A 26,404-nucleotide genomic window follows, 5' to 3' on the forward strand; every position below is an offset into this window, starting at 1 on the left:
GGTCTTGAAAAAATATGAAAAAAAGTGATATGAAATTTATGCTTTCAACCAAAAGGCGCTATTTCCATTTCAGATTTCAACCAAAAGGAGCTAAATCCTTCTTTTTTCTTTATTCTGATTGGCCCAAGTTTCCCATCTATTGATAATCTGACCAATCAGAGAGAAGAATACAATTGGCAGAAAAAAATAATAAAAAATATATATAAAATACATGGTGTGTGCAGGATTTTTATAGCATGCATTTTTATGACCTATATTGATAGCTCTTTCATTTGCAATATAGACTGGATGACCAAATAGATTGATATGTGTGTAATTAAAAATCATTGATTTTCTCGAAATCAGTCAAAATGGATTTAGCGCCTTTTGGTTGCAAGCTCTTCATTTATAAACACTGAGATAAAAAGCAGGGTGGTAAATTTGTCCCGCCATTGACATTACCAAAGTGTGTTAATGTCACAGAGGTGCCTCCTGGATCTGAGCGGTTTCAGAATTAAAGCTCAGACTCCTCGGTCTCTTTACCACCACAATGCAGTCCAGCGACCACATTACTGAAAAACGCAATGCCTATGTTCTTATCAAAATGTTCGATCCCCTCCACCTGGGGCAAGACCTCGCTCCCAACCTGAAGGGTGCATTTATTTTTGTTAGTTTTCCCAGCTTAGAACTATGACCTTAGATTTGGTTGTTCTCAGTCTCATCACAGAAGGTTCACGCTTCGCTGTGAACTGCAGGTCCAGGCATCCCATGTCCCAAGTTCTTTTCCATAATCTCTCCCGAATCACTCATTGATGATCAGACATTTAATGTTCTGATTGTTGGATGTGTCGCTGCATGAATATACACTTTTTTGTATTATGCCACCTTTTCTGGCTTCTGGGTAGAATACAAAAATAAATAAATGTCAGATATTCTGTCTCAGGTATGATGAGTGCATTTTGCTGGTCTTTGTGTAAAAGAGGCTTGTGATTCATTCATTATCGCATATCAAAAACAAACTAAATATTATTGTAGAGTGTGCAGTTCCTTTGTAAGACTCTACTGTCTTTTTTTCTGGAATGTGTCCTTAATAGTGAGTTTTCTAAACCCCAACACTTCAATCCTAATTAACTTGACTTGGAAACAAATAAAGTAATTGAGTGGATGATCATTAAAAGTTAATTTACTCAGGGTTTAATCTTTCATTTCTTAAACAGTCCTCTATTGGAATGCTGTTCCCTTGTCCTTAATTTATTTATGTATCAGTTTAGTGTGAATTTGGTTAGTCAGGTGATAAGTAGATCAACAAAACACCGCTTTAACAAATTTAGCAGCGCTTGAAAGGTAACGGTTCAAATATCATTCTTCGACTTCTAAAGTCACTGAAGAGTACTTTTCTTTTTCTTTTTGTTAGAAGATTGGAGGGGTTTAGTTATTTGCTCCCTGCTTTGCATGTTGTTTGTAACTGAGTTAATCTTTTTTTTTTCTTTTTTTGCAAGGGATCTTGCTTTTGTTAGAATAAAACTGAGAAGTGGGAGCCTGTTTGGTGATTTTTATGGACATGCTAGTACACTAGCTCTGTGCTTCCACAGCGTCTTTGTGGTTAGGACGATCCACAGAGCTCCTGAAGCCATTGTTATCTCAGTTGGTGTTTTTGTATGAGTATAGAAACTCGGATGTAATAGCCTGTTCACTTTTAAATCCGAGTGTTTCCAGATCGTCTTGACTGGAGGTGTATTCTGACCTGCAGAATCTGGTCAAATGCACACCCCAGACAAGCAAACAAAGCAAAGCAATTAAATTTCAGGGGAGAGCACAAACTGTTTTCTGTTATACCTTAAATTCATTGTACAAGTTGTTGCAGTAACAATAATAATTGTAGTTATTTGTGGCATGACTTCAAGTCATCTAAGGCGCAAAACTTTGACCCACAATTAGTGTTTTGAAGACAAGCCATATGTATTATTATGACAAGACGAGAAAAACGACACTTTAAATACATTAAATTGTGATGCCGTGAACGTATTAGCCAGTTGTAGCGCCAAGCTAGCTACATATAAACAAAAATGCCAGAAAGTCAAATCAGCATGTGACAAGCTTATCTTTTACAATGATACAATAATATTCTGTATGCCTTTTTGATTTACTCATTTTAAATCTATAACAATTGTCAGGCTTTAATATTGTGTCAAGTATTGAAATTCAACATTATTAATAAAAAAAAACAAGCTAGGGAAATACTGCTGTATTTTAGCATTAGTTAGCATTACGAATGCTATGGGAAGTAACTTGGTATATTTGTCACAAAAACTAAATCTACTAATAAGCAACTCAATAAATATTGTGGTTTTATTGATTATCAAAGAATATGCTGTATTGAAATTCAACTTTATTAATAAAAAACAAGCTAGGGAAATATCGCTATCAGGCTGTTAGCCTTACAAATGCTATGGGAAGTAACTTGGTATATTTGTCACAAAAACTAAATATGCTAATAAGCAACTCAATAAATATCGCGGTTTTATTGATTATCAAAGAATATGCTGTATTGAAATTCAACTTTATTAATAAAAAACAAGCTAGGGAAATATCGCTATCAGGCTGTTAGCCTTACAAATGCTATGGGAAGTAATTTGGTATATTTGTCACAAAAACTAAATATGCTGATAAGCAACTCAATAAATATCACGGTTTTATTGATTATCAAAGAATATGCTGTATTGAAATTCAACATTATTAATAAAAAAACCTAGGGAAATATTGCTATCAGGCTGTTAGCCTTACGAATGCTATGGGAAGTAACTTGGTATATTTGTCACAAAAACTAAATATGCTAATAAGCAACTCAATAAATATCGCGGTTTTATTGATTATCAAATAATATGCTGTATTGAAATTCAACAGTAATAATAAAAAACAAGCTAGGGAAATATCGCTATCCGGCTGTTAGCCTTACGAATGCTATGGGAAGTAACTTGGTATATTTGTCACAAAAACAAAATATGCTAATAAGCAACTCAATGAATATCGTGGTTTTATTGATTATCAAAGAATACGCTGTATTGAAATTCAACATTATTAATAAAAAAACAAGCTAGGGAAATATTGCTATCAGGCTGTTAGCCTTACAAATGCTATGGGAAGTAACTTGGTATATTTGTCACAAAAACTAAATATGCTAATAAGCAACTCAATAAATATTGCTATGTTATTCCAGAGCTTCAGACCCTCTACAAATATGAGAAATAATATACTGTATGCAGTCACCCGTTTTTGCTTCCATACAAATGATGCCTTCAGTTACATCATCTTGCTGTTGGGTTGATATTTGACTGACATGTTGTCAATGGAACCAGTAATGTTATTTGCAATTTCTGTCTTTTGCAGATTCACCTACACGTTAGGAGAAGGAATGTGGCTGCCTTTGAGTAAAAGCTTTGTCATCCCCCCAGCAGAGCTGGCCATCAACCCTTCTGCCAAATGCAAGACTGACATGACCGTCATGGAGGATGCTGTGGATGTGCGGTGAGATATTGAATATAATGCTCCATTTTTCAATGGACCCCCTTACGAAAAGAAAATATATTTATCAATATATTACTTTAAATATATTGTATTATATTATTTTTCTATTATATTTGTAATTAATACATTATATATTATAAATACATGGAATAATATATTTTTGTACATATATCATACAGTATATTATATATTCATGTAATATATGGCAATATATTGCAGAATATACAAATGAATGCTTTCAATATATAGAAATATATTAAATCTAAATATATAATATGAGTTTATATATCCCAAATTATATGCAATTTTATATATGTAAAAATATAGTCCTTTTTTGGTGTTGATCGCAAGATATTTTTTTGGAAAATATAAACATAAGATCACATATATGGAAATATATTTCCTAATACATTGCATTATATTTGCCAATATACTGCAATATATTTTTTTTTCCCATAAGAGCCTTACATTTTCCTTAATTATTACACGTTACACATTTGTCAACTGATTTGAGCCATTCCAACATGAAAACTGCTCACTTAGGACATTCGGATTAACATTTCTGAAATTCCACATTTTCATGATGAAAGGCTGGATGCTACAAGGAGAGGTCTGAGACTTGAGAAGTGCCGATTAAACTGGTAAAACTGTGATCTGATGAAAAATATACAAAGCCAGAATCCCCCACAAAACAATATCTTCAAGATTTAGAATCATATACTGATTTTGTATTAGTATGAGTAAAACTTTTCTAACCTCCAATCATTAAATGGATGGGCAGCAGTGAAGAACATCGACTTTGGTCAGATTCATTGTATTTGAAGAAAACACTTTCGAGAGAAAAGAAAGGAAGTCTTACAATTGTTGTAGAGTTTGCTGACCCACGGATTAAATCCTTGTTTATGGAAAGTGTAAAAGAAAAGGGAACTACTTTTCTTGGGGGATGTCCTCAACACTTTAAGCACCAAAGTCACAAAACTGTTACAAGCAACATTGCTTGAATTTAACAAGCCATTTGAGTAAAAATGGTCTCTTATGTAGTTAATACTTTACACCAGGAGGTGGCGGACGTTAATCTAAGCAACATTTGTGGGTGTGGTTTTAAGTATAGGAGTTTATAAACTACTATGTATGTGTGCCACGGTCCACAAGCAGCATATACCATGTTTAGGGTTGCTGGGGGGCATTGTGGGTTGTGAAAACACGGTTGAGAGAGAGCTGGTGAGACGGATAGTGGGAATTTTAAAAAAAATGTGGGGATCGTGGCATAACCGGTAAAATCCATGATAGAATCCTTGACAAAAAAAATGTACTACCAATTGACTTGAAAATACAATAATCTGGGTCAATGAAAATATTCAGAGGCATGATAGACAGTGATGTCCAATTCAAATTAATGTCCTTGTTAAAGTCATTTGGAAAATTAATATTTCTCTATTAGAAAGTGCTATTAGAAAATGTCATTACAAATGAAACAAATAATTTCAGATCATATAGAAAACAATTATGATTCAGTCTCTGACTTTTTCACAATATGGGACACACTTAAGTTGTTTAAGATGAGAATTTATGACAATGGCAAGTTTAAAGGGGACCTATTATGCTCATTTTCTGCCTTTTGTATTGGTTTTGGAGTCCAAAAGAGCAGCTACATACGATAACCCGCACAGAAAGATTTCCAAACTTCTAGAATCTGCACCTATTCAGTTTACTTTTCTCTGATTTCGTGCTTCTCGCCAAAACTATCTGTTTTCATATTTTCCACCCACGGCCCGCCTCCAGGTAAGCCCACTCCACTGTGATTGGTCACACTCCGAAGAGCTCCAGAGGACTTCCGGGCAGCTTCCGAACTTCATTTTTATGATAATAAATGAATAAACCCTTTGGGGAGCTACTTGAAAAGTGGTTAAGTTACTATCACCATAAACAGAGCAAAGCAGAGTTTGGGGGAGGGCAGGCCTACAGAGTATCTGGGCATGCCCATATAAAGATATCCAGATCACATTGACGTCAACCAGGTCCTTGTTAGCAAGAATTCAGAGCCTTCCCAAACATCTTTCAGGGCTCACTTCCAAATGCAAAAATTCTATTACCTGAAACTTTGGCAACATTTAACACAAGAATACATTTATAGGTCAGAAAAGCGGAAAAAGCATGATAGGGCCCTTGTCAAGAATATTAAAAAAAAAACAACATTCTGAGGAAAATAAATTATTGAATTAAGGACTAAAAGAGGTCTGAAAAATACAATCAGGATGCCTGGATCAAGCTTGTTAGCAAATAATGAAGTGACAATAATGATAATAAAGTTGACTATCAAACTAATCGAGCAAGATTGCAATTCCATGAACATGGCAAGCAAACAGGAAAGCTTTGATGTTATTTATTTTATTTATTTATGCTAAAGAATTGGTCAAATGTCTATACATTTTCATGAAAAATTCACGACAAGAAATTCAAAAAGTGGTACATTTATTTTAAAAAAAAAATCTATTTCCTGGCCCTTAGTTATAATGCAGAATTGTATTAAATAGTCAGTGATTAATTGTCTTCTCAGTTATTACAAATGTAGCAATCATCATTTGGTTAACAATTTTGTCCAGCTTTCTAATTTTCTCATATCACAATAATACATGAAAAAAGGACCCATTAATTTCCAGTAATTATCACCCTATATCCCTTTTTAATGGCCAATAAAATTCTAGCTATGTGTTTGTCAAGTGTTATTGGAATAATAATGCATACTGATCAAACTGGCTTCATGCAAGGCCGACATTCATCGGAGAATGCAAGGACATTATTTCATGTTATACGCCATACGAAATGTCTCTCTCATTCTGCAGCAGTTTGTACTGTTGATGTGGAGAAGGCTTATGACCGCATTAATTGGTCATTTATCTTTGGTATGCCATATTGCAGAAATTTGAATGTGGCACTAATTATATGAAATGGATTATGAGATTTATTTTAAAGAGAGGAAGAAAAGAGGGATATCCTGTGTTTATAACGAGTATCCGGCTCATCCCTACTCGATATCTTATTTTTTTTCCTACCATCTTCTTTTAAAAAGGGTTGGCGCTGCATAATTAGCTGACTTTGATTAAAAAGGGATTGACCTTTCCATGACCCAGGTAGACTACTGCTTTATCCAGTATCAATCAGGTTTTGGTGTCAAATGTGGACAACATATTAAGTACAGCTGACACTGGTTCTGGCCACCCGCATTGAAAATGCAATGAAAACGAATGGATGCATTTAAATGCATAAGAAACTTTTATATTTTTAATGTTGTTTTTAGTACTGTGGTTTATGTAATATTAGACTTTAAAATCATCCATCTGTTTTATTTGCCGTTTATCTTCACTGGAGTCACGGGGGAGCCTATCCCAGCTGACTTCCAGTGAGAGGCGGGCCACACCCTGGACCAGTCGCTAGCCAATCACAGGGCACATATACTCACCAGCAGCTAATTATATATTAATATGATGCAGTTATAATTACTAAAAGTTGTTTTAAGGAATCACATTACATTATAATAATTCCACATTATATAAGGTGTGGAAAAAAGGCTAGATGTTTTTAGTCTGTCTATAAAACTGTCTAGATCAGTGATTTTCAACCACTGTGCCGCGGCACACTAGTGTACCTTGAGAAACCGTCAGGTGTGCCGTGAGGAATTATCCAATATCACTTTTTATAATTAACATTTATTAATCATCATTTGCAAATATTATATCAATAGCCATTATGTCAATAGTATACATGGACCCAAATATTCCAATTGCATTTGGCTTATTTGCTCAAACGGAAAGAATTGAACAGGGATGGAATATTCCTTTAACCCAGGGGTCTCAAACTCGCGGCCCGCGAGACATTTTGTAACATTTTTGGTTAGTGGTGTGCCACAAGATTTTTCCAATGTAAAAAAAACTGTCGTGGCTCAAAAAAGGTTGAAAAACACTGGTCTAGATTATGACATAGTATATTCTTTAGCTGTGGACAAGCAAGCCAATTATTCCACTCCACTGAAGACAAAGACTGGATCACAATAGAATGGAAAATTTTAATGACTTTGGAGTTTATTTTAAATGAAAAACATACCTAATAAATTAAGTGTCCAATTGAAGCTATGTGTACTATTATACAATTATGTCATAATATACTTGGAATCAATCCATCTGAAAACATTTTGATATAAACCTAATGTTTCCTTCTTCTTTAAAACATGCAGCAAATTATTTGTTGAATTGTATTAATTGTCAATGGATTATACACTTTTTTTATCAAGATATAATTAAGACAAATGTAGTTAAAAAGGTGCAATAATACATAAACTTCAAACTAGGAATGCAAATAATAAATGTAGTAATAAATGTATGACTGATTTAAATATTTTAGAAAATGAAATGGAATATTTGGAAAAATGCCAAGCAACTCTTCAGATGTTTTAAAAATAGGCTGTGACAATGTAAAAATTTAAATAGAATGCATTTTATAACGTCTCTGTTCTGTCGGTAGATAACAAATTATACATAAAGTACCACTCAGCTGAGGGAACTCTTATGCATCTATTGCAGGAATGCCAGCAAATAAAAGAATTGTGGTGTACAAAAACTTCTTAAATATAGACACTTATAGACATTCATATAGACAAATAATACAAAATAATTATAACAAAAAATTAATATAAAAAAATGTATAGAGTGTGATAGAAACTGCATTTACATTGTTAGGGATACATCTCTGGGGCACATCATCAGTTATGTTCCTGAGATCATTGGGTGTTTTGGGTCTTTCAACATCAGACACCCTTCTTAAGGTGACCCAGCCAGACTCCAGCTTGTACCCCAGCAGCACTGCCCCACTGATCCAAAGCCATCTGGAGTCCATGGCTTTCTTTTTTGCAGGTCCCCTGATGCCCAGAAGAGAATAAACTCTGCACAACGAATGTCCTGCAAAGCTACCCCATTTCAATGGCCTTCATCCTCTTCCCTGGCATTGCTCCACAAGCTCGTGGGACTTTTACCGTTTCTGCTCATTCGGCTCCTCAATGTGGTCCTCACATGGAACTGTTACTTCAATGAGTTACCATGATGTATTCTGGGAACTTGAGTTGCTTGCCCAGGTCTGTTCTTAATTCCCAGTCTGATCCTGCACTTAGTAGGTCAGCTACTATTTTGAGCTGTGGCTGTTCTCCTACCCTCACAAAGGTGATGTTCCTCTTGTCATGATGTTGCTTAGCACTGTTCTAATTTTCTACCACCTTGGAGATGGTTTCAGCCACTGTCTTCAACATCTGGGTGTGCCACCAGCGATAGAGACCCCCCCCCCCCCCCCCCCCGTGCTTACGGCCAGCTCAGATGAACCTCTCCCATAGCATAGCCCACATACTGGAGAGTTGTTCTTGCCTCATAGATGGGTAAGACATCATACACTGCTTATATGGTGAACCTGATGCGATGGAGCTCTACTTGCCGGATCTCAGCCCAGGGCACTTTCCTGTTCAGCACCTCCTCCCATGTCATCCAAGCTCTCTGCTGCTGCAGGCCTACCATTCTGCTGGTCCGTTGTTCCTCCATTCCTACCCACACCTCCTTCTGGTGTTTGTCCTTGCCTTCTCACATCAAGGCTGCAGAACTGCTCCCAGCCCTGCCCGCTCTGTTGTTACTGAGTCCAGTAAAGTCCTGTGCCTCGGCCGGGGTTCTGCAACCTCAAGACCTTCCAGGGATTTCCACTTCCTGTCTATTAAAACCTTGATGCCTGGCAGCAAAGATGGCGCCAGCGGTGTGCATGGTGACGCATCTGCGGACGTTGCTTTGGTTACTGTGTGCTTTGCCTCTTGTAACCTTCCACGGTTCAGGCACACTTGTGTATGATTGCCAGACTCTTTTAAACATAAAAATATCTTATGATTGGCGGTTGAAACACCTTCCACCTTCCACTTTACGGGTGCTAGTGCTAGTACTAGTGCTACACCTTGGAAGAAACGCAGGCGTAAACCCGGAAGGAGAGCCGGCGTGCTCGTGCGAGCAAGAGCTTACCTTCGCTCAACGCGAGCAAATGTGGAGTGCTCCCTTTGATGGATCCTGCCTGTTCTTCCTGCGGCATCCAATCGGCTGCTCCCGGCAACCTGCGGCTTGGGTCTCGTGGACGTGCCGTGGAACATTCTTTTCTCCGCTCCCTGGTCCGTGTATGTTCCACAGCCAGCGAGGTGTTTTGTTCCGCTCTCTGAGCTTTTCCCTCCAGACTGTTGCTTTTTAAACTGTCCTCGATCATCAGGTAGAGGTGGAGGATTAGCCACGATTTTCAAACATCGTTTTTGTTGTCAGCAAATTTTACAGTTTTTAATAATAGTATCCATGAATTAGCTGACTTTGTGTCAGAGATTATTCTTAAATGTGATCACCTCTTAATTGTTGGTGATTTTAATATTCATCTTTGTTGTGATTCTAAACCCTTTGTCAAGGATGTTTTAAATATTATTCAGTCTTTTAATTTGGTACAATGGGTTACTGCCCCAACCCATGAAAAAGACCCCATTTTGGACCTAGTGCTATCTCATGGGCTGGACGTGTGTATCAGAGATGCCGGATGTGCTCATTTCTGATCGCTTCCCTGTGCTGTTCACTATTTCGCTGTGCTGTTCTTTGGAGAAGCCCCCCCGAGGCAGCAGGAGGACCTTCAACGCCCGAACAGCATCACGGTTTTCTGTGACCTTCAATGACACTGGACTGCTTAACACTTCTTCTAAGAGTATTACGGACTTGGCTGATCATTTTAACTCAACTTGTTCTGATATTCTGGACTTGATTGCGTCCTTCAGGATTAAGCGAGCTAAAGTTGCATTGGATCCATGGCTGAATGTGAACACACGCCGCCTCAGACGAGAATGCAGACATGCTGAGAGGCGTTGGAAGAACGATGGGTTGCATGTGTCCTTGCATATGTTGAGAGAATGCTTGGCTAATTATCAGCAAGCTGTCAAGACTGCGAAGTCTCAGTTCATGTCTAACCTCGTGTCTCTTAATAGTCACAGGCCCTGTGTTTAATGCCATTGTGAAACCCTGTAACATTGTTGGCATGGTCACTTGACCAAGTATCTGATCAGTTTTTGGTGTTTTTTACTGACGAGGTTGCAGCTATTGGACCCGCTGTGTTCCTCCAGTGTACTCAGAAGTTTGAGCCTGTTTCTTTGAAGGAACTATCACAGGTGCTTCATGATCTTGTCCCTTGGATCGTCTTCCAGCTAATCTGCTGAAATATGTTTTTACTACCATTGGGCCTTATATTCTGAGGCTTAATTAATGCCTTTTTCGTCAGGCTGTGTTCCCCCATGTTTTAAACAGGCTATCGTACAGCCGCTCATAAAGAAACACACAGTTTTGGACCCCAATGTGCTGTCCAATTACAGGCCAATCTCTAAGCTCCCATTTCTTTCAACGGTGTAGAAGAAAGTTGTTCACTCCCAGTTGCAGCCATACCATAACACTAATGGCATTTCTGAAAAATTCAATCAGGTTTTAAATTGCAGTATAGCACAGAGACTGCACTTTTAAGGGTTTTTAATGATCTTCTTTTAATTACAGATTCTGGCAGCTCTGCTGCCCTTTTATTGTTAGACTTATCAGTAGCCTTTGATACAGTAGACCACATAATATCCTCCTTTCACGTTTGAACCTATACATAGGTCTTAAAGGAACTGTTCTCCATTGGTTTTGTTGCTATTTATCTAGAAGGTCTTTTTCTGTCAATATGGGCCACTTCAATTCAAAGTGACTAGTTTTAGTTCTGGTGTGCCTCTAGGCTCCATTTTAGGCCCAGACTTGTATGCTTTGTATATGTTGCCCTTGGGGTCTATCATCTCCAAATATAATATTACATTTCATTGTTTTGCAGATGATCTCTCAGACTCCCCACTACAGACTCCCATTCTGCCCTTTTAAATTGTCTTGATGATATCAAGAGGTGGTTTTCTCTGAGTTTCCTTAAGCTGAACAAGGGAAAACAGAAATTCTTGTCTTTTGACAATCCAGCTCTTTTTGATGGTGTCGACTCTGTACTTGGCCCATTGGCTTCATACCGCCAACCGTATGTTGAAAACCTTAGCGTGTTTTTAGATGGCTCTTTTAAATTATGTAAACAAGTGCTGTGGTCCAATCTTGCTTTTTCCACCTGAGACAGTTGGCAAAGGTAAAACCTTACCTTCCTGTTGATGTCTTTGAGCATGTTGTTCATTTATTTATTTCATGCCCCTTAGACTATTGTAATTCATTATATTGTGGTCTGGACCAGTCTTCCATACATTGTCTCCAGTTGGTGCAAAATTCGGCTGCCTGCCTGCGAACGGGTACCAAGAGACGGCATCATATAACCCCAATCCTGGCCTCCTTGCATTGGTTACCTATTACTTACAGGAAGCAATTCAAAGTTGGCTCTCTCATATTTATCTGACTTATTGACTGTTTATGTTCCTACCAGAACTATGAGGTCCAGCAATTCCTTTTCACAATGCCTCGGTCTAAACTTAAATCTCAGGGAGATAGGACCTTCTCTGTCGCAGGTCCAAGACTCTGGAATGACCTACCTCCTGAACATTACATCTGCACAATCACTGGAGCATTTTAAATCTTCATTGAAATCTCACTTTTATGGTCTGGCTTTTAACACAAGTTAACCTGGGCAGTGTGTGCTTTTATTGTTTGTATTATTTATTTATGATTTTGTTTTTATTAGTGCTATTATTCTGTGCACTGTTTACTTTTACTTTTAGCTGTACGACTTCTTATTACGCACGTGTGTTTTGTGTTTTATTGGCTGTTGTACAGCACTTTGGGCGGTTAACTGTTAGAAATGTGCTACATAAATACATTTCACCTTGACCCTGACCTTGCCAGCTCTTGGAGTCTTGATACTGCCACACTTCTCGAGTTCGTGAGACCCTGAAATCCTCATCAAGGCAGCTGGAATTTGTTGGTCTTCTCAAACAGAGCCGTTCTGCAGAGACTATGAGGCTGTGTAAGCCATCTTAGTGTCGTTAGGTGAGATGGATTTGCCCTCTTCAAGACCAAACCATTTTGCCCCAAAGGTGACAATGATGAATGTTGTCATTGTTTTGTTGTTGTCATCGGAGTTGTTTGTTAGCATCCCCAGTAAAATCGGTGGCATACTTTGTCCTGGTTAGCAGGAGGCCACTTGAGGCGAGACTGATGAACTGTGCTTCTAGGAACTGGAGAGCTTGGCACGTGGAGGTTCCGCTTTGTGGTTTGTCTCCTGGCAAAGCTCCTCCATCTCATTAAAGGTTGATCCAGCACACTGTGTCACACTCTCTTTTTCCAGGTGTTTCATGCAGGTCTGTTGTATCTTCAGGCATTGTTTGTTCTTGCAGACGTTCTTGCACTTGCATCTTTCTGTTGACATCATTGTTAAGCAGTTTGCCGATGTCGTCACTACATCCATCGGATTGGGAATTGATCTTCCTCCCATCGTGGTCCTCTGAGGGAATATTTCAGCAGGACGATCTGTAGCGTCTTATGGAAGATACAAGTAGAAATGCTTCCCCTTCCTGCCCCAGTTGCAGTATTTCCAAGCTGGCAACTGTCTCTCCAGTAGTCGCCAGATTGATCCTGGAGCCTGTTCCTTGTCGCCACTGGCTGTGCCAAATTGCATTGTTAAACATACATCTATGGATGCACTGGAGCACATCATCAGTGATGTTTCTGATCAGTGATGGGGCATTTTGGGTATTTCAACATCAGACACCCTCCTTCAGGTGCCAGGGTTGATCAGAACTCAGCTTATGCTCCAGCAGTGCTGCCCACTGAGCGTTCCTCCTGATCCAAAGCCATCTGGAGGCAGGCTCTGCAGCCTCCATGGTGTTTTGTTGGCTCTCCTTTTTTTTGTTGGCACGCTGATGCCCCAGCAGAGAATAAACTCTGCACAACGAATGTCCTGCAAAGCCTCTACACACCACTTCAATGGCCCTGCATTGTGCTCCATCCTCTTTCCAGGCATTGCTCCACAAGCTCTTGGTACTTGGACCGTTTCAGCTCGTTCGCCTCCTCCATGCGGTCCTTCCATGGACGTGGTAGTCCGATGAATATGGTTTGCCTTGAAGAGGCAGACAAAAACACAATATCTGATCGCAAGGATGATGTTGCCATGATGTCTTTGAGGAGCTTCAGTTGCTTACCCAGATCTGTTCTCAACTTAGTGTCTGAGTTGCACCAAGTTTTGCTGTTTTCCTGCCCTCACTAGGGTGATTTTACGCTTGTCAAGATTAGATAGCAGATTATATCATGTAATGTAATGTATTATTATGCTATTATACTTTTATTATTTGTATTAATATGGGTATTATTTTTTGTATTTGGGTGTCTTCTCTTTTCTGTGTGGATTTTAGCTTTTTGGGTACCATGGAGCTGGACTAGGGTGGAGTTGGTGCTGTGTCTTCTTCATTTTTTTGTTAATTAAATACATGGGAAGCATCCGCATTTTCCTACAGGAAATTCTCTTTGATATTAATAATTCTTACTGCTTCCACATTTTTCAAACAATTCATACCATTCCAACTCCAAAACCTTCAAGTTATTGAACTCCATGATGCAGGACATTCATTTGTTCATTCATTTTCTACCGCTTTTCCTCACAAGGGTTGGGGGGTTGCTGGAGCCTATCCCAGCTGTCTTCGGGCGAGAGGCGGGGTACACCCTGGACTGGTCGCCAGCCAATCACAGGGCACATATAGACAAACAACCATTCACACTCACATTCATACCTATGGACAATTTGGAGTAGCCAATTAACCTAGCATGTTTTTGGAATGTGGGAGGAAACCGGAGTACCCGGAGAAAACCCACGCATGCACGGGGAGAACATGCAAACTCCACACAGAGATGGCCGAGGGTGGGATTGAACACTGGTCTCTTAGCTGTGAGGTCTGCGCGCTAACCACTCGACCACCATGCCGCCTGATGGACATATTACAAAAATATTTATTGTTATTATTATATTATAAATTACAAAGTAACAGTGGTCTTTCACATGTATAGCACTTTTCCACCTCTAAAGCATTCAAAGTGCTTTGATATTGTTAGCAAATGTGCCTACTGATGACGCAGTCTCAGGAGCAACTGGGTGGGGGTTCAGTATCTTGCCTAGTGGTCCCAGTAGACAGTGGATCGAACTTGCAACTTGCAACCCTCAGGTTTGGAGATGACTACTCTAGCACCTGAGCCTGACCACTTTAAAGGATTCTTCGACTACAAACCTAAAGCTAACGTAAAGTCACCATGGAAGATCGGGAAACATGAACAGGGCCCATGAAAGCAAATAAACATTCAAATTCAAACGCTTACTGGGATGTAGCAGGATGCATACAGCATTAGACATGAAACGACAATGCAGTGACTCAGCAATTAGCTGAAAACGCCAGCTGAAGTAAATGGTACACTGATTACTAATCAGTACCAGGCGTACTCCCAGCACTCTTTAGCACCATTCAGCCTCAGCTCTTCAGTATTCACATACAATTTTGACACTAAATTACCTTCTCATGTTTTCTTTATTTTTTTCAAGATTTTGAGTTTTTTGTCTCAGAATGGAGTAGTGTAGTGGTTAGAATGCTTGCCTCACAGTCTGGATTCTATTTCTGTTTACATGTTCTCCGCGTGCTTGTGTGATATATATTTATATACATACACACACATCGTCATAACATGGATAGCTGATCACAACAGTATTCTGCACAAGGTTGATTTCTAAGGTGATTTACATTTTAGGCTTTGGGAGATCATACTTGCATATGCAGTTTGGTCTCATCTGTGTTTATTGGCCCACAGCATTTTGCATCACCCAGAGATGGAGCATGACTGCATGCCCTTGCACAATGTGTGAACAGGATTAGTTTAAGCAGAAGAGGTGGGATCATGTAATTAGCAGTGAGAACTGACTTTTTAGTGCATGCCGGAACATGCTCTGTAAACAAATTAGCGTGCACAACCATGTCCAATTTGCAGATTGTTATTTGCCTTGTGAAAATTATGACAGCTAACATTAGCTTGCTCAAACGAATAGCCTCACATTACTTTATTATAATTAGTATTCAAGGAACAAGATGATTTGTTTTGTTTTTACTCTGCCATGGTTTCAAGATCAATCAAGAGTTTCCTGTTGAGTTGAGATGTCAGTCAAAAGCGCAACGTTCAGAGATGTTTGGGTAGTGTCAAGTGGCTAATGCATCCATGCTAGCCTAATTTAAGATCAACAAAATGTGAAAAACATCAAAGTCTGCAGCAGCGGTTAGTGTGTCTTCATGTTTGTGTGAACTTTGGTGTGTAGCAACTTTATTTTACTGGGATACATTACTAGGGGGCTGGCGACCAGTCCAGGGTGTACCCCGCCTCTTGCCCGAAGAAAGCTGGGATAGGCTCCAGCACCCACGTGAGGAAAAAGCGGTAGAAAATGAATGAATGAATGAACATTACTTGGGTACATTAATACTGCAAAAATCAAGATGAGTTGCATTCATGTTTATGTTCAGACTGGTCTAACATTAGTGTCTACCACGCATGCAGTTATAATTGTATCCTGGTGTGGTGATTCATTTGAATCTGATCAAATTACGTCTAAATGAACCTAAGAAACAGTTGGATGAAGTATCAAACGGATTACTTCACACGGGGAATTGAATTGCACTCCACTTGAGTAATTGACCAGGCAATAAAGGAGGGGAACTTAGTCTCGTGGACGCTTAAACATTGCTTAAGTGAGACATGAATGCCCACCCACATGAACGGGAACATGAATATGACTTTTTTCTGTTAGTATTTTGACTTTAGTCTTGTATTTTTTTTTTCCTGTTTTTTTTGTTCCAACTGTTTCAGCTTCCTTCTTGTAAATGTTCTTCTGGTAATTATGACTTCATGGCCATCATATTTTGCAACATTATACATTTTTCTGCAGCAAATTTTTTGAAGTAATTACAACTTTGTTACTTTGCTTTTCATAATATTACAACTTTAGAAAAAAAACTTTCAACTTCATGCCATTGAAAGGAAGCTATCAATGCTATTAAATTATCATAATAATACATTAATTGATTAGTTTTTTGTTTTCCTAATATTTTGACGTCATTCTTATAAAATTCTTACAAATTTTTGTCATTTTTGCTGAAGTTTTTTTTTCCTTGTTAAATTATATTTTTAGAATTCACTGTGGGGCTATTTAAAAAAAAAAAAAAACAGCCATGACCTACACTTTGGGTAACCGCTGGGTTAGGTTGAGAGACAAACTTGTAGAGCCTAACAATCAATGCTCCTAACCTTGTGCAAAGCCATTCTAACAATACAGAGGCTCACATATTACCATTGCACGTCTTAACCAAGGTAGAGAGAGTCCAGTGTGTTGCTGAATGTGGGAAGACACAGGATAAAAATGGCCTAAAACCTCCCCATAACATAGGGTGAAATGGACTAAAAGTACAAAAAAGTAGTACAGAAAAAAAGTACAGAAGACCAGGAATAAAAACATGGAAGCTACAAACAAACAAGTAGAGACAGGAGACAGCAGAAGCTCAGTCCTCCTTGCTTGTTATAATAGTTATCAAATATTTCATGTGATTTTTGTTGTTGTTCACAGAGAAGAATTGATGATCAGTTCATCCTTTGACTCTTTGGAGGTGCTTCTGGATTCCTTTGGACCTGTCAGAGACTGTAGCAAAGACAACGGAGGTTGTAGCCGTAATTTCCGCTGCATCTCTGACAGAAAGCTGGACTCCACAGGATGTGTGGTAAGTCATTTTTGTTGTGTACTTGATCAAGTACACACTCTTAAGGATGCTGTCTTTCCTCTCAAGTCATCTTGTGTGGAGAGAGATCTCATTAGACTGGGGGTTGGCAACCTTTTACCCCCTTGCTCACTAAAGAAAATGAGTCTGAAGCCGCAAAATATCAGTTTAATACAACATTTTAAAAGTCTGAATCGTAATGTAGCAGTTTCCAACAAATAGAAGTTGAGTGTGTACGTAACTGATGCCAACTAGTAGGGTTATGATGGTATCTTCTTGGCTAAACATCACTGCCTGACACCTGAAGAAATTTACAGTCTAGAACCGATTAGGTGCTTTGGAGGGAATTTTGGGGTATCAAAGTAGTTCAAGAAAAAGCGGAGTCGATCCGAGTACTTTTACTTGTATTGGATCTAAATGTCTGTGTAAATTAATGTAAACTTACCTGGTATGTATACTCTGGCACCAACAAGGTCCCATGTTGTTGTTTTTTTTCTTTATGTACAGGTGTTTTTATTTATTTTTTAATAAATCAGACGCAGCAAGTATATTTTTTTCCTTACTTAGCATCCTGTCCGCTTATTGGTCGGACAATAAAACTCTTGCTGATTGGTTCCTTCCCTGGGCAACAGCCATGAAACTTGACACTGAGATTGCATTACGATTCGCAAGCCAGCTTGTGCACAATGACATGCACAAGCATAACATTATTTTAAAAAAAAACACGTATGGATTTGGGCTGCACGGCGGAGGAGTGGTTAATGCACAGACCTCGCAGCTAGGAGACCGGGGTTCAATTCCACCCTCTGCCATGTCTGTCTGGTGTTTGCATGTTCCTGTGCATGTGTGGGTTTTCTCCGGTTTCCTCCCACATTCCAAAAACATGCTAGGTTAATTGGCCACTCCAAATTGTCCATAGGTATGAATGTGAGTGTGAATGGTTGTTTGTCTATATGTGCCCTGTGATTGGCTGGCCACCAGTCCAGGGTGTACCCCGCCTCTCGCCCGAAGACAGCTGGGATAGGCTCCAGCACCCCCCACGACCCTCGTGAGGAAAAAGTGGTAGAAAATGAATGATGTCAAAGTTGTGTGATGTTACATATACAATAGCCATGCAATAAATATAGGATGAACACTTTCATTGCAATATCTGACACCCTATTAAAAATACAGTTGGTAAATGGATTTAAAATGAGCTTTCATGGTCAACAATCCAATTAATCTGTTCCAGAAAGCCCAAAAAATGCTAAATGAAAATTGAAGGGGATGAATATAGCACTACACTAAAAACATATGGAACCTTGAGCTAAAAAAAAAAAAAAAGGGGTTCAACGAAGCAGAATATGTTTTATATTTTAGAATCTTCAAAGTCGACACTTTTTTCCCTGATGGCAGCTTTGCACATTCTTGGCATTCTCTCAATCATCTTTATGAGGTAAGCCAGTTGGAATGGTTTAAAAGAACAGGTGTGCCTTGTCAAGACCTACTTTCTGGGATTCCTCGCCTTCTTAAATTTTGCTGTGCAGAGGCAGGATTAGTGCTCATGTCAATAGCATTCAATCACAATCTCAATGACTATAAGCCAATCATTTCACACAAACTTTTGTGTTTTATCTGAAAAAAAAAATTAAAATGTATTTTTTTTCTATCAAGAGAAGTCTGGTTCATCTGGTGCAATTTCCCGATGCCAGTTATCTGCAAGCATAAACGTGGGGATGTCCAACCACCATACCATTCAAAAGAAAGGGACCGAGTTCTGTGACACAAACATGTTTTGGTCCAAAATGTGTGAAACTGTGTAAACCTGAGAAGACCATTCCAACTGTGAAGTATGCCTCTGGTACAGCTCCATGCCTTAGTTCCTGTTTCCATGCCCTTATTTTGTAGCCACTTCCTTTGTTGTTCCTTTCCGTTTGCTCACACAGTTACTTGTTTCACACACCTGCCTCTAATTTTCTGTCTCCTATTTAGTTCAGGTGCGTGCTTCTCCCTTTGGTGGTTCATTGTCTATCATTTGTTTAGTCTGCACTGTTGCCAGTTTCCTGTCACTGCCAAGCAAAATTATTATTAAAAAGAAATTTTTTACCTGCATCTGGGGTTGCAACACAACGTTGACAACCGCATCATAACAATTAAATGTTGAGACCACCGGGTACAGATGAATGCCCTCACATGATCCAAAGGTTCCCGACTCTAGCGACTTCAAGCAAGGTAAAGTGTGACTGGCTGACTTATACCATTAGAAAAAACCACTCTAGTTCCTCCCAGTACATTTCTCATAGTCTTGTCAGTTGGTACTACCAACAACATACTGATGACTAAATCCATAGCATGTGGGTAAATGATAATGGTACAATAGTAAACAGTGTTGGTATTTTTTTCTTTTTCATATCATTTTGAAGCTTGGTGACGTCATCCCAGCTGAGTTGTCTTCATTTACACAATCTGCCTGAAAGCCATCCCCAGGTGCAGCAGCTGCTGCTTTGGTCTGACAGCCTCTAATTACACACAGATTGCATGCACAAATTGAATGAAACCCTCAGCGCGCATTTGCCCTGTAGTTTTTATTAATGTAGACAAAAAAAAAACACTGAATGTACACAGTTATTAGTTCCAGATGTAGATGAAAAGAGGCAGGTAAGGTAAATTTGTCTTTTTTCCCGTGGGTGTCCTAAAGTCTTGACTAATGCGCAAAAATGCACTTTTGAACATCGTGGGTGCTTGTGCAAGGAAGCACGAAAGGAGGAAAGGAATTTTAAAAATTTTAATATACAGCATATTCTGCCATCATACTTACCATATCCATATCATTGGTTTGCCATATACCCTGGTCTGAGAAATAAATCAGTCGCATGAAAGTGTATTGTTCAGCACCTTTGTTGAGCAAGCATGTCTCCAAACGTGAGGACCATGCCTACCCTCTCAACGGCCGAAAAGAAAAGGGGGCGCCACAATCATATGTGCAAATGGATTTGTATGATTCTTTAGTGACAGAATTAATTAAAATAATTATCAATTATGTGTAAGATAAAGCATTGAATTTGATGAACCATTTGACTGATTTTGTCTCGTTTTTATTCTATGCACTTCATGTGGAATTCACTGGAATTACATGTCATGATTACAATTAATTGCCAGATTAAATGCAATGAGTAATAGAAAGTGAAAGTGACAAAATTTTGGCGGTCTTTTTACTGGAACAGGTTGGTTTTATTCTTGTGCAACTCAAGTAAAACATTAAGTAAAATATTTTTTGTAAGCAATAATTTTAATATAAATGATTTATCAAAATAGAAGACAAAAAAATCATTTTGACATAGTAAACACTGCTGACTCCCAATTTTAATAAATATTAATAATCCCTCAACAAAAAAAACACCCTTTTGGGAGTACTTTGTACAAAAATTAATGAAAAACCTCCATTTGAAATCTTTTGCTGTTTTGACAGACACTCACACTCACATAGCACAACTAAAAATGCACCACACTCATAGATGTCCCTCAAAACAAACAAAAAAAACACCCTTTTGGGAGTACTTTGTACAAAAATTCATGAAAAACCTCCATTTGAAATCTTTTGCTGTTTTGACACTCACACTCACATAGCACAACAAAAAATGCACCACACCCATGGGAAAGTGTTGAGAGAAGCTAGTAAACGGGCAAAGTAATCAGGACACCTGGGCAAATACTACGTTTATGGTAATTAGTCCATACAGCTGTATTAGAATGTTACATTTCCCTAACTGGTAATTACCCTCATTATTGATCAACAAAAATACACCATGGAAGGTTTTCTTAACTTAACTTTCCGATTCGTCATTTGAGTTTGCAATAATCTCTAAACAATATCATGCAGGCTACTACTGCAAAAGCAGTTCCTACTACTTTGGAATGCAATTCCCCTTAGGTTGTAAAAAGCTATCTTGACTGCTATCACATTATGAGAAACGAAGTAATGTTGAGTGGAGTCAATACCTGGTGGAGATAAACCAAGACCCTGGCCCTAAGGAAGAGTTGGAGCACATCAAATTGTCACTACGGATGTTTTCTCCCCCAGGTCATTTGATTTATGTGATCTCTGTACTTTCGACTTGAAAAGAAGCCGTAGTGGATTCGTTCAGTTGGTGAGAACAAACATGGTGCTTGTGAACAAATGTGGTATTATCAGGCAGAAGAGAAAAGAAGTGGTGTGAAGTGTGACCCAGAAAAGATTGTAGCTAGGGATGAGCCCAATACTCATTATAAACAAGTATCCGTTACGGATACTAATTTTACAAGTGTGAGTATGAAACGAGTACATTTCGTCATTATCCGCTGCTGAAACTCTTATCCATGCATTCATCACGTCCAGAGTCATCATCCTCGATGGCTCATCATCCAAAATTCTCAAACATTTTTGCTGCTTTTAATGTTTGTAATGATATTTTTTTTTCATTTGAACATGCATCAGATTACAATTGAGTGCATCCCAAAATCATTTCCCAGTTCCACATGTCCAAAAGGAGTAGGAAGAAGCAAAGCTTATTAAATCCTACCCCTCCATCTGGTAGTTTTACAATCACTGTTACATTTGTTCACTTCCTGCTTTCCATAATACAGTTGTTTTTTGTTTTTTTTGTAATAATGCACCTCGTACCGAAGTACCAAGAATTATCAAGTCCATTAAATCCTACCCCTCCATCTGGTACTTTCATCTGGTAATCAGTAACTGTTACATTTGTTCACTTCCTGCTTTCCTAATATCGTTTAAGGTTTTTTTTTTAATTTTTTGTCCCGTACCGAAGTATGAGGGGATATGACCATAACTTGGACTTTTCTTCTGTGTGTCTTAAAGTGTCTTTGAGTTTCTAGAAAAGTGCTATATAAATAAAATTTATTATTATTATTATTATTATCAACTGATCCTGGATCTCGTCTTTACTGCAGTCATTCTCGGCTCCTCATTAGGGTTATGGGTGAGTTGGAGTCTTACCGCAGCCAAAAAGGTGTGGTACACCTTGACTGGTTACCAGTCTATGGCGGTTTATTGTCATCCTCCCTTTTGTTAATGCTTGAAATATGTATGCAGTAAATGAAAGATGTGTGTATGTTTGAGGAAACAGCTTAGCTTAGACAGCGTTTACACAGGCCACACTAATGGGAAAAGAGATAACTGGCACAGATGTTATCAAGTCTGTTCATCCGAACCACCTGGGATTGCTGATCATTTGACATCTTTTCACATTTAGTCTCATGCGTCTGTTTAGAGAACAAAAAAAAAAAAAAAACACAACATTACACTAATGAGTTCCATGTTTATGTTTTCTGTTTTAATGGTTTCAAAAAACAATTCTCATGTTACAGTGCCCCCCAGGATTGAGTCCCATGAAGGATGGCAGTGGATGTTATGATCACCACATCGGCATCGACTGCTCCGACGGCTTCAATGGAGGTTGTGAGCAGCTGTGTCTCCAGCAGTTGGCTCCTTTGGAGGATGACCCCACCCTTTATAACATCCAGATGTTCTGTGGGTATGTATGTATTATTTTATCGCTTTAGCTATGATACACTATTGGACATTAATTGTTGCATTGTCCTGGAGTTACAAAGGAGTTCCTTTTTACGAGGCTTTGGAAGGCTAAATTTCAATTAAATAAAACCTGGGGAGACAGAGCCTTCTCCATTGCTGCCCCCACCCTCTGGAACTCTTTGCCCCATTCACTCTGTGCTTGCCCTGACCTTCCCACCTTCAAAAAACAACTCAAAACCCACATCTTTAAATCTGTTTTTAATGTATAACTTTTTATACCTGACTGCTGTGCTCCGTCCGCTTTTAGCCTTATTTTTAGCTCTGAATTAATGTTTGGATATTGTATTTTAATGCATCGTTTACTTTGTTTTACTCAACTCTATTTTTATTTATTTTTTCTTCACTGTAAAGCGTCTTTGAGTACTCTGAAAAGCGCTATATAAATAAAATGTATTATTATTATTCATTCATTCATTTTCTACTGCTTTTCCTCACGAGGGTCGCGGGGTGCTGGAGCCTATCCCAGCTGTCTTTTTTTTGAGCTGTCACAATTTGGAGTGGCCAATTAACCTAGCATGTTTTTGGAATGTGGGAGGAAACCGGAGTACCCGGAGAAAACCCACGAAAATCAAATTCAAACACGGTTACTCCATGCATGGATTTCAATCAAAATAAAACAAATAATAAAATGTGATTTTTTTGTAAAAGTACCTTGTGCAAAATGTTATCAGAATAAAATTTTAAAAAATGATACGAAAGTCAGAATTTTGAGAAGGAAAATAACAAGTAAGTTGAAATAATTGGGGGGACAATTCAGAAATCCCAAAAATATATTTCCAAAATAAATTCAAAAGTTGTAACGAGGAAAAAAAAATTATTTTACGAGAATAAATTGTGATATTATGAAGAAAAATGTCACATTAGTCTCATAGAGTTGAACTATTAAAGCTTATTTGTATTATTTTGCAATATTATGAGAGAGGGCCGCACTGTGTGTGAGTGGTTAGCATGTAGGCAATGCAGTCAGGAGATGGGAAGACCTGGGTTCGATTCTCTGCTTGGGCATCTCTGTGTGGAGTTTGCATGTTCTCCCCGTGCACGTGTGGGTTTTTGTCCGGGTACTCCGGTTTCCTCCCACATTCCAAAAACATGCTAGGTTAATTGGCCACTCCAAATTGTCCATAGGTATGAATGTGAGTGTGAATGGTTGTTTGTCTATATGTGCCCTGTGATTGGCTGGCCACCAGTCCAGAGTGTACCCCGCCTCTCACCCTAAGTCACCTGGGATAGGCTCCAGCATACCCCGACCCTAGTGAGTATAAGAGGCATAGAAAATGGAGAGAATGGATGGAAAGTGCAGCTCAACATTGCAGCTGCGGTATTTAAACCGTGCGTGATGCGTGGAATAGAAATAAGTGCCAGGACCAGAAAAATAATTTGTTGCTCTTGTCTTGGGAACTAAGATCCCTAAAGTCTCCCGTGTCAGAAATGAACAGCTTCATAATCTCACACACATCGCCAAACTCTCTCTCTCTTTGGGTGTCACTCTCCATGTTTCTGTCGGCATCTTCCCCCTCTTCATCTGGTAGTAGTCCAGCCTAGTAGTCCAGTAATCCAGCCCTATACTGACAAAGGTTGCTTTTTTGTCATGTGGTTTCCATGATGGAAGAGTGTGACTACCAGATTTCACTACACATCTGCAGAACGTGTCAACATTCGGCCTGTGGCGCTACCTACATTACCGTATGTAGGTAAGGTTTGCATTAGGTTACTTGTAAAATTGGTGGATATTACACATTTTTTCTGATGGACTTATCCATAAGTGGCATAGCACCTGGATTCTCATTATTAATAACGGACTTTGCAATATTGACAGTATATTTATGGTGTTTATTGAACTCAAAATCTGTCCATGTTTTACATTTGTTTATAGTATGAACTGATTAATTGTTGCTCATTCAGTTATTTGCAACAATAGTGACAGTTGGCAAACACAGAGAATTCCGCCATTTCTTACTTTTTTGTGTCGTTATGGTAATAACGCTTTCCAAATTGCATATTTATACAATTAGTAGTAGTTTTTTGTAAGCCCCAGGGTTCAAAGTTTGTGGAAAAAGCTGCGACTGACACAGGAAGTTACAGTAACACCTATCACTCACTGTGTACACAACAAAGATATATAAAATACAGTAATATAAACATATACAATTAAATGACACACTAATAAAACTAGTGTGACCAATTCCTTACCCCTATCTCTTTTATCATCTCAACATGCTGCTTTATCATTCCCACCAGCAGCTTCTTCTAAATACCTTAAAAAACGTATTTAGAAGATCCTAAACAGGTTTTCCATGCTCCAACTACAAAAAACATTAAATTTGTAAATGAACAATAAATACAGGAATGAAATGAGATAGTAATAACAAGAGTGAACAATTCTTTCCCCATTTTATCTTATAGTCTCAGTGTTGCTGCTTTATCATCTCCACCAGCAGTTCCACCTTCAACCTTTAAGGTTATGCAAATTGCCTCCTTCCATACCGCCCATAAACACTTCACTTTAACTCCCTCCCCCTTTTTGTGTTTCAAGGTTTCCAACAATTCTTTTGCTTCCTCCTGAATCAGCATACAGCTTACTAGGATCCAACCTTGATTCTGGCCCGACACTCAAAACAGTAGCAACCTTTTTATCTCAATAACGAGACCACTATGCTGCTTTATAGGAGATGATCCTTTCACATGCTCCTGGATGCCATCTTCATTATGCCAATATTGCTCTTTCAGCTTTTTATGATGGCTTTCATATTTTTTTTTTGGCATCTAGCAACCGGAAAAGCCTGTGCCTTATGTCAGATCATTATTACATCACATGACAGTAATCCCTTGCCACTTTGTCCTTCAAATTATGTGTCTTCACTATTTAAGAAAATGTGATGTATTTTTGCTAAACATTGCTAAATGTAGTAAAATACAAATACAGTATAAGGCATAGGAAGATGCATTCAAAGAGCTTGTGATGATATGTAGTATTCTACACAGCTCACTGGGTGTCAGCAATGTTAGTGCAATGTTTATTTTTAAGGATATTTCATTTTTAGTCAATGAAATGATGAATAAGTATAGTTTGAAACTATAAAGTATGAAACAACTTATCTATAACATGAAGTAATGGCGGTCTGCACAGTGGTTGAGTGGTTAACGCGGAGGCCTCACAGCTAGGAGACCCAAGTTCAATTCCACCATCAGCCATCTAGTGTGGAGTTTGCATGTTCTCCCCGTGCATGTGTGGGTTTTGCGGTATTCCGGTTTCCTCCCTCATTCCAAAAACATGCTAGGTTAATTGGTGACTCCAAATTGTCCATAGGTATGAATGTGAGTGTGAATGGTTGTTTGTCTATACATATGTGCCCTGTGATTGGCTGGCCACCAGTCCAGGGTGTACCCCGCCTCTCGCCCAAAAACAGCTGGGATAGGCTCCAGCGCCCCCATGCAAGATATCTTCCATATGCAGATGCAATGGCATGGGTGACTACATCTTCTTTAACAAACTCGGGCATTACAGTTGGTTGAAGATTTAGTAGCAATATGTGCATAGGCTGACA

The 26,404-nt window shown here is 38.7% G+C and overlaps 1 protein-coding gene across 5 annotated transcripts in view; it reads left to right on the forward strand.

The window, feature by feature from the left end:
• Positions 1-26,404, forward strand: part of astn1 (astrotactin 1) — a 275,092-nt gene that overhangs the window by 109,457 nt on the left and 139,231 nt on the right. For all 5 annotated transcript variants that reach the window (XM_058065280.2, XM_058065281.2, XM_058065284.2 and 2 more), the window contains 3 exons: positions 3,367-3,504; positions 17,140-17,290; positions 22,634-22,800. In XM_058065280.2, coding sequence (XP_057921263.2) covers positions 3,367-3,504; positions 17,140-17,290; positions 22,634-22,800 — 456 coding nt within the window. The remainder of the gene's footprint in view (positions 1-3,366; positions 3,505-17,139; positions 17,291-22,633; positions 22,801-26,404) is intronic.

Source organism: Doryrhamphus excisus, linkage group LG11 (genome assembly GCF_037039965.1).
Source record: "Doryrhamphus excisus strain RoL-2023G ecotype Guam linkage group LG11, RoL_Dexc_Guam_v1.1, whole genome shotgun sequence".
Lineage (NCBI taxonomy): Eukaryota > Metazoa > Chordata > Actinopteri > Syngnathiformes > Syngnathidae > Doryrhamphus > Doryrhamphus excisus.